Raw genomic sequence first — 9,680 nt, 5'->3', positions numbered from 1 at the left:
CCCTACTCCTTTGAGCCACAGGCACTGCCCCTTTTTTAATATATTTTTAATATCTTTTAGATGTGGAAAAATTGGGGCAATAAAAATATTAAAGCTAGTTTTTTTGGCTTGGCGCCTATAGCTCAGCCGCTAGGGCTCCAGCCACATACACTAGAGCTGGCGGGTTTGAACCCAGCCCAGGCCTGCCAAACAACAATGACAACGACAACCAAAAATAGCCAGGCATTGTGGTAGCCGAGCTACCCAAGCTGCCTGTAGTCCCAGCTACTTGGGAGGCTGAGGCAAGAGAATTGCTTAAGCCTAAGAGTTTAAGGTTACCGTGAGCTGTGACACCATGGCACTCTACCCAGGGCTACATAGTGAGACTTTGATTCAAAAAAAAAAAAAAAATTTAAGCCAGTTTTAAAAATTATTATACTTGTGACTATATCCTAAGCTACTTAAAGAATTATTTAATAGAATAAAATTACAGAATACTGAACTTTTCAGATTATTGGATATTTTCTTTGGCTTAAAGAAAGTATACTTAGATTCTCTGACCTCTCATCCTTGTCTTGATTCCTTCTCTTTTAAGCTTGTCTACTATTCTTACTAAGTACAAAGATAATTGCTTTATATTTTGTGTTTACATATTACTTAGAAGAAGTAAATTAATCCAGTTTCTTGATTTTTTTATAGAAACTTGTTTTAATACTTTATGGACAGTAGAAAGTGAAAGAAGCTTTAACAATTAATTTTATTTATTTATTTATTATTTTTATTTTTTAAGTTAGATCCAGGCTAAGCTTGAACTCAAGCCCCTGGTTTGCAAGGCCAGTGCTCTAACCACTGAACAACAGTGCTCAGCCATTATTTATTATTATTTTTATTTTTATAAAAATAAAATACCCATCCTGGGTAGAATGTTGTGGCATCATAGTTCACAGCAACCTCAAACTCTGGGGCTTGAGTAATCCTCTTGCCTCAGTCTCTGGAATAGGTGGGACTACAGGCGTGTGCCTCCACACAGAGGTGGTTCTTTCTCTGTTTTTAATAGAGACAGAATCTCGCCCTTGCTCAGGCTGCTCTTGAACTCCTCAGCTGAATCAGTCCCCTGTGAGCCCCTGTGCTCAGACAACAATTCGTATTTTTATTTAAAATATGGTAATCTCAATAAAATGCAATTAGAGGGGAAGTTGATTTGAATTATTTATAAAACTGATTATGAAGAGTCAAATAGTTTGAGGCTCAGAGGAATTTTATTATATATTTAACATTTTTTAAGATGTAAAGTTAGTATCAAAAGTTTTAGCTACTGCATGATAACTAGGAATTATTTTGTTGTATGGAATAGGTTTTGAACTCCTCAGAGGTGATGTAAATTTTACATTAGCACTATGAGTAGCTTGTTAGTCTCTTGAAAATGGTCAGAAATCCTTGTTTACTATTTTTTGATGTCAAATAGAAAATATTTTAATGAGTTTTTGTGAGTGGATTTTTCTGAGCAGAAGCAGAAAATAGACTTATTGCTATTCAATTTGTATAATAGTATGTTCTGATGCTATTTCACAGGTGCTTTTGATGTTTTGATACTTTGGTAGATTTTACAGTATTTATAAATTATTGCACCAATGCTTAGCTATATTAGTTAAGGTTTTTGCAATTGAAAGAGTTTGTATTTTTAATTAACTTGTTTTCAGTGGTGTTAGTGATATGAGTGATATGTTACTTTCACCTAAGGTTTACATGAGGTTTCTTTTCTCTTCTAGCAACATAATGCCGAAGTGGAACACTTAACTGAAGTTCTTAAGGAAAAGAATAAAGAAAGCAAAAGACTGAGGTCCTCTTTTGATGCATTGAAAGAGTTGAATGATACATTAAAAAAGCAAGTAAGACTTGTTTTACTATTTATTAGATTGTAAGACAGTCTAAGAACTATATTGTTTATTTAACAAATTATGTCACTCTTAGAATGTATTTCAGTTGGAGAAAATCTTTTTTTTTTCATTATAAAATATTTCTAATTATAAAGTATACTTAAGCTCATTGTTTTTTCTCTTCATCCGTTCTGGCAACCAACTGAGATATTTGGCAGTTTGAATTTTTTTTTTTAATATATAAGAGCATTACTAGATTAAAAATAAGCAAAAGGAAAATCCTGGTAACCTGAGAACTAATGATACTTGAGGTGCTGATTTCTGACTCTATTATTCTTTTAACTGCCGTTACATATCACTATTTACATAGCAATTATTTTCTGAGTTTCTGCTTATATGTTGGGCGCTGTAGTAGACAACAGCTTCCACATTGTTCATGGTCTCATGGTCATAGACTGGTGTCATATTTCACTATCATTTATATAAGTGGTGTAATTCAGGTCAATACATAATATTAAAGTTGCATAACAGAAATATTTTTGTGAGTTGTGTCTATTTTTTAAAAAATTTACTTTCTTCTGCCAGTTTTGCCTGAAAGATGTGAAAGTAAAGGAGTATGTGTGTTAACAAGAGGAAGAAAAATAATTATTATGAATTAGATTGTGAAGGGAGGAGAAATAGATGCATAGAAATTGGGTAAACCCAGTCACTTTGAAAATTAAAGCACGGGGCTAGGAAGCTGTATGGATTCTAAAATGTAGCTAATCTTAGACTCTCAGAATTAATTTACCTCCTGGGATTCCTTAGTCAGCTGGCTGTCCATCTGTTCTCCGTCTGCATTTGATTCCCTGTAATCCCTACTTGTTAGAACCCTTCTTCGTAGCAGTGATAGTGAGGTAGGTACCCTGTTTTTCACTTGATATAATTCTGTGGCTTCCCTGAATTCATGTATGGCTTCCCACGGTTAGACTATGAACTCAACCATCTGTTGTCTGTTGGGAAGCCTGTCTGGAAGCCTGGAGAGAGAGAACTCTTTACCATTACAATCTCAATTTGGTACCCTTTTGTGAGAAGGGCTTTTAATGCTAGCACAGACATATATCTATCTCTTAGGTTTCTATAATACAGTCTTTAATAATTTTGCATGTTTGCTTGAATGTGTAGAGAATGGAGTAGATATGTGGATTTTTTTTTTTTTTTTTTTTGTAGTTTTTGGCTGGGGCTGGGTTTGAACCCACCTCCAGCATATGGGGCCAGTGCCCTACTCCTTTGAGCCACAGGCACTGCCCTAGATAGGTGGATTTCTAAATGTTTGGACCTGTTGCTAATGGGCTTTATGAGCTAGTATGTTCAAACTGAAGGAACTTGCAAGAAACTCTTTGATACCAAATAGCAAAATGCTTCTTTATTTCTTCATTTGGAATAGGTGGGAGATGAGCAGACATTTTCTGTTTAGGATCAGGTAGTAAATATTTTTGGACTTTGATGGCCATATGATCTCTGTCACATTAACTCAACTCTTGACATCATTCTGCAAATGCAACCGCAGGCAATGATTGGCTATGCTCCAAAATGCTTGTGCTTCATTAATAAAGACAAGCAAGGGGCACAGTTGGCTTGCAGGCCATAGGTTGCCAACTTTTTGCATGACAAATGACATATACTTGGAAATTTCCTAATAAAGAGGTACATTATTTCTATTATTGATTTACATAGTAATTCTAGACAGAATCGACTATCCTGAAGTTTGCTAGCCAACTTCAATTGACTATTATTTCTATTATTGACTTACATAGTAATTCCACATATGTAATTCTTACATAGTAACACTAGATATAAATTTCACGTAACAAAAACAATATAAAAGCATTTCCCATTAAGTCTTGCTAAGCTAAGGAGATAAGAATTAATAGTTAGGATCACTGGGGAGAGAGAGTCCAGAGAAACAGAGCTGCACTTAGGAAGCAGGCGAACTAGAGGTGTAATTGACCTTCCTCAAATGGAAAGCTTGGTTATTCCCAGTTCCTAACAGGATGAGGGGGTTTACTCCTCAGTTAACACACTTAGCAGAGAAGAAGATGATTCCTTCCGCTCTGGAAGATGTGATAGGTAGCCTTGATGATACTTTATATACAGTGTCTTTCATTCCAGGCAGAATTAATAAGCACATCAAAAAACAGAATCACATGACTAAATATGAGGAAATAAACCACAGAGTATAAACAGACCTGCAAATGATCCCTGTATGGAGGTTAACAGGCAATGACTATAAAATGATGGGAAATGAATTCAAGAAAGTAGAAAAAATTATTGAAAACTTCACTAGAGAATTGGAATCTATAAAAAGGAACTAAATAGAAATTCTAAACTGAAAAATACCTTCTTTTTTTTTTTTTTTTTTTGAGACAGAGCCTCAAGCTGTCCCCCTGGGTAGAGTGCTATGGCATCACAGTTCACAACAACCTCCAACTCCTGGGTTCAAGTGATTCTCTTGCCTCCACCTCTCAAGTAGCTGGGGCCACAGGCGCCCGCCACAACACCCGGCCATTTTTTAGTTGCAGCCGTCATTGTTGCTTGGCGGGCCAGGCTGGATTTGAACCTGCCAGCTCAGGTGCATGTGGCTGGCGCCTTAGCCGCTTGAGCCACAGGAGCCGAGCCTAAACTGAAAAATATATTAATTGAACTTAAGAACTTTAATGACTAGATTTTTAACTTATTTTTAATTAACTCATAATAATTGTACATAATTATGGGCTACACTATGATATTTTGATACATGTATACAATGTGTCATGATTGAAATTGTAGTAATTAGTAAATCCATCATATTAAATGTTTATCATTTCTTTTTGTTGGGAACATTCAAAATTCTCTCTTCTAACTATTTAAAAATATCATAAGTACCATAAGTTGTTGTCAATTATAGTTGCTCTACAGTGTTATAAAAGACTTTTTTTGTCTAGCTATAATTTTGTCTTTGCTAGCCAACCTCATCCTATCCCCCCTTCCCTGCTACTCCCCTCAGCCTGTAGTAACCAGTATTCTACTCTCTACTTCTATTAAATCAACCTTTGTTTTTTAGCTTCCACATATGAATAAAAGGGTGGTATTTGTCTTTCTGTGCCTGGCTTATTTCACATAATATGATGCCGTCTGGGCTCATGGCTGTTGCTGTTAATGACAGAATTTTTTTCTTTTTCGTGGCCGAGTAGTTTTCCATTATGTATATATACCCCATTTTCTGGATCCATTCAATCATTGATGGGCACATAAGTTAATTTACCGTCTTGGTCATTGTGAATAATGATGCAGTGAATACTGGAATCTTCAGCATACTGATTTCTTTTCTTTTTCTTTTGGAGCTATATATAGATTATAGATAAAGACATAGATATAGACACACATACACGCAGTAATGGGATTGCTGAATCATATGGTAGTTATATTTTTAGTTTTTTGGGGTACTGCCATAACATTTCTTTCCATAATGGCTATGTTAATTTGTATTTCCACCAATAGTGAAAGAGTTCTCTTTTTTTTACATCCTCACCAGCATTTATTATTTTTTGTCATTTCAATAATAGCTATTCTAACTGGGATGAGATGACATCTCATCATGGTTTAAATTTACATTTCCCCAGTGATTAGTGATATTGAACATGTTTTTATATATTACATGGCCATCTGTATGCCTACATTTGAGAAATATTCATTTAACCATTTTTAATTGGATTGACTTTTTGAGGTTGAGTTGAGTTTCTCATATATTTGGGATATTAATCCCTTGTGGAACTATTCACAAATATTTTCTCTCATTCTGCAGGTTGTCTCTTTATTCTGTTGATTATTTCCTTTGCCGGGGAGAAGTTTTTTAGTTTCATAAAATTTTATTCATCTATATTTGCTTTTGTTGCCTCTTTTGAGTTCTTCTTTTTTTTTATTTAAGACAGAGCCTCAAGCTGTCTCCCTGGGTAGAGTGCCATGACATCACCGCTCACAGCAACCTCCAACTCCTGAGCTCAAGCGAGTCTCTTGCCTCAGCCTCCCAAGTAGCTGAGACTATAGGCGCCCGCCACAAAGCCCAACTATTTTTTGATTGTAGCCGTCTCTGTTGTTTGGCAGGCCCAGGCTGGATTCAAACCCGCCAGCTCAGGTGTATGTGGCTAGTGCCTTAGCCGCTTGAGCCACAGGCGCCAAGCCTGCTTTTGAGTTCTTATTCATAAAGTTTTTGTCTAGGTCAGTGTCCTGAAACATTTCCACAAAAGTAGTTTCATAATTTTAGGTCTTAACATTTAAGTTTTGAATCCATTTTGAGTCAATTTTTTAAAATGGTGATATAAAGCTTCATTTTTCTACATATGGATGTCCAGTTTCCGCAGCACCGTGTATTAAAGAGACTTTCCTTTTCCCAGTGAGTGTTCTTGGCACCTTTGTCAAAAATAAATTGGCTGGAATATGTGGATTTATTTCTGGATTCTGTCTTATGTTCCCTCAGTCTATGTATCTGTTTTTATGCCGGCACCATGTTGCTGTGGTCATTATAGCTTTGTACTGTATTTTTTAAATTTTTTTTCTTTTTTGAGGCAGAGTCTCAAGCTGTGGCCCTGGGTAGAGTGCTGTTGTGTCACAGCTCACAACAACCACAAATTCTTGGGCTTAAGCAGTTCTCTTGCCTCAGCCTCCCAAATAGCTGGGACTACAGGCACCCACCACAACGCCTGGCTATTTTTTTGTTGCAGTTGTCATTGTTGTTTGGCAGGCCTGGACCGGGTTCAAATCTGCCAGCTCAGGTGTACGTGGCCTGCACCCTACTGACTGAGCTACAGGTGCCACCTTTGTACTGCATTTTGAAGGTAGTGTATGCCTCCAGCTTTGTTATTTTTGCTCAGGATTGTGTTGGCTATTTGGGATCTTTTGTGTAGTCACACATGAATTTTATGATTAGTTTTTCTATTTGTGAATGTTATTGGCTTTTTTAAAATGGAATTTTGATGAAGATCACTCAAGACAATGTGGTCTTTTTAACAATATTCTGTTTCATGAACAAGAGGTATCTCCATTTTTTTTGTGTGTGTCCTCCTTAATTTCATTCTTCATTGTTTTATAATTTTCCTTGTAGAAATCCTTCACCTTCATGGTTAAATTTATTTCTAGGTATTTGGGGGTTTTTGTGGCTCTTGTAATTGAGATTGGTTTGTTTATTTCTTTTTTGGCTCTAGTTCTTGGTATATGAAGACACTATTGATTTTTATAAGTTAATTTTGTATCCTGCAACTTTATTGACTTTGTTTACCAGTTCTAAGTTCATTTTTGGTACAATGTCTAGCCTTTTTATTAATCTATAAGAGCGTGTCGTCTGCAAACAAGGGTATTTTAACGTTCTTGTCTTTTAGATGCCCTTTATTTCTTTCTGTTACTTAATTGCTCTGACTACTACTTCCAGTACTATGTTGAATAAGAGTGGTGAGAGTGAGCATCCTTGTCTTGTTACGGTTTTTAGAAGAAAAGCTGTCAGCTTTTCCCTGTTCATTATGATATTAGTGACAGGTTTATCATATGTGCCTTTTATTGTGTTGAGGTATTTCCTTCTATAGCTATTTTACTGCAAGCTTTTATCATGAAGGAGTGTTGAATTTCATCAGATATTTTTTCTGCGTCTATTGAGGTCGTCTGATTTTTGTCCTTCATTCTGTTCATGCTAAGTATTACATTTATTGATAACCTATGTTGAATGATCCTTGTATCTCTGGGATAAACATCACCGATTATGGTGGTGGTATATTCTTTCTGATGTGCTACTATATTCACTTTGCTAATATTTTATTGAGGATTTTTTGCATCTATATCAGGGATATTGTGTCCTTGCATGGTATTGGTTTCAGAGTCATGGTGGTCAGGTAGAATGAAGAATTCCCTCCCTTCTCAAACTTTGGAATAGTTTGAGAAGAATTGATACTAGTTCTTTAAAAGTTTGGTAGAATTCAGCAGTGAAGTCATTCAGTTTGGGTTTTTGTTGCTGGGAGAGGTGTTTGTTTTTTAATTTGTATTAAATCAAAACTTTGTACATTGATGCATTTATAGGGTTCAGGATACTGCTTCGATATACAATGTGAAATACGTACATTGAACTAGTATTGATTTAATATTATTACTCATTATTGGTCTGTCCAGGTATTTTATTTCTTGGTTCAGTTGGGGTAGATCATATATTTTCAGAAATTTTTCTGCTTCCTCAATGTTTTCTAGTTTATTGGCATATAGGTGTTCATAGTGGCCTCTAACAATTCTTTATATTTCTGCAGTATCAGTTGTCATGTCTCTTTTTTGTTTGATTTTATTTGGGATTTGGGTCTTTCCTCTTTTTTTTAATTTAGTCTATTTAATGGTTTGCTAAGTTTGTGTGTCTTTTGATAACACCAACTTATTCTTTTGTTGATCTTTTATATTTTTTAATTCCTAGTTTATTTCTACTTGATCTTTATTTCATTCCTTCTATTAAGTAATTTTGGCTTTGGTTTTTGAGTTTCTTTTTTTTTTTTTTTTTTTTTTTTGAGACAGAGTCTCACTTTGTCACCCTGGGTAGAGTTCCATGACATCACAGCTCACTGCAACCTCAAACTCTTGGTCTCAAGCAATCCTCTTGCCTCAGCCTCCTGTGTAGCTGGGACTACAGGTGCCTGCCACTATGCCCAGCTAGATTATCTGTTTTTGTAGAGATGTGATCTCACTCTTGCTCAGGCTGGTCTTGAACTCCTGAGCTCAGACAATCCACCTGCCCTAGGCCTCCCAGAGTGCTAGGATTACAGGCATGAGCCACTGCGCCCAGCCATTTCAGTTTGTTGTGGTGCATTAGGTTGTTTATTTGAAATCCTTCTACTTTTTTGACATAGCCATTTATTATTTTAAACTTTCCTCTTAATAATGCTTTTTCTATATCCCATAAGTTTTGGTATGTTGTGTTTCCATTTTCATTTGTTTCCAGAAATTTAAAATTTTTCCACTTATTCATTGACCCATTGGTTGTTCAGGAGTATGTTGTTTAATTTCCATGTATCTGTATAGTTTTGAAAATTTCTTTTGTTATTGATTTCTACTTTTGTTCCATTTGTGATCCAGTGATAGAATTTTGATTTTTAAAAATTTGTTGAGACCAGTTTTGTGGGCTAGCATATGGTCAGTCCTGGCGAATGTTCTGTGTGCTGATGAAAAAAGAATATGTGTGTTGGAGCTGTTGGATGAAATGTTCTATAAATATTTGTTAAATCCATTTGGTCTATAGTACAGTTTATTTTTATTTTTTAAGACAGAATCTCACACTTTTGTCCCAGGCTAGAGTGCCATGGCATCATTCTAGTTCACAGCAACCTCAAGTGACCCTAGTAGCTAGGACTACTGGCACAATGCCTGGCTAATTTTTCTGTTTTTAGTAGAGATGGGGATATCACTCTTGCTCATGCTAGTTTCAAACTCCTGAGCTTAAGGGATCCTCCTGCCTCAACCTCCCAGACTTCTAGGATTATAGACATGAGCTACTGTGCCTGGCCTGTATAGTTTAAATGAGATGTTTCTTTGTTGATTTTCTGTCTAGCAATCTGTCCAATATTGAGAGTGCAATGTTGAATTCTTCCATATGTGCCTTTTGTTGCAAGGTGTCGTGTTTCTGAACTAAAATAAATGGATAAAGATGAAACTGAACAAGTACTGCACATATAGTACTTAAGAAAATTACAAGTGGCTTGGCGCCTATAGCTCAACCGGCTAAGGCGCCAGCCACGTACACCTAAGGTGGCGGGTTTGAATCCCCAGCCCGGACCCGCCAAACAA

At 36.0% G+C, this 9,680-nt stretch overlaps 1 protein-coding gene across 2 annotated transcripts in view; it reads left to right on the top strand.

Moving 5' to 3' along the window:
- Nucleotides 1-9,680, top strand: part of CCDC138 (coiled-coil domain containing 138) — a 128,345-nt gene that overhangs the window by 40,839 nt on the left and 77,826 nt on the right. For both annotated transcript variants that reach the window (XM_003792897.3, XM_023514936.1), the window contains exon 7: nt 1,749-1,868. In XM_003792897.3, the coding sequence (XP_003792945.1) occupies nt 1,749-1,868 (120 nt within the window). The remainder of the gene's footprint in view (nt 1-1,748; nt 1,869-9,680) is intronic.

Source organism: Otolemur garnettii, unplaced genomic scaffold, assembly GCF_000181295.1.
Source record: "Otolemur garnettii isolate 467f Iridium unplaced genomic scaffold, OtoGar3 scaffold00062, whole genome shotgun sequence".
Classification (NCBI taxonomy): Eukaryota; Metazoa; Chordata; class Mammalia; order Primates; family Galagidae; genus Otolemur; species Otolemur garnettii.
This window is presented reverse-complemented; position numbering and strand designations above follow the sequence as displayed.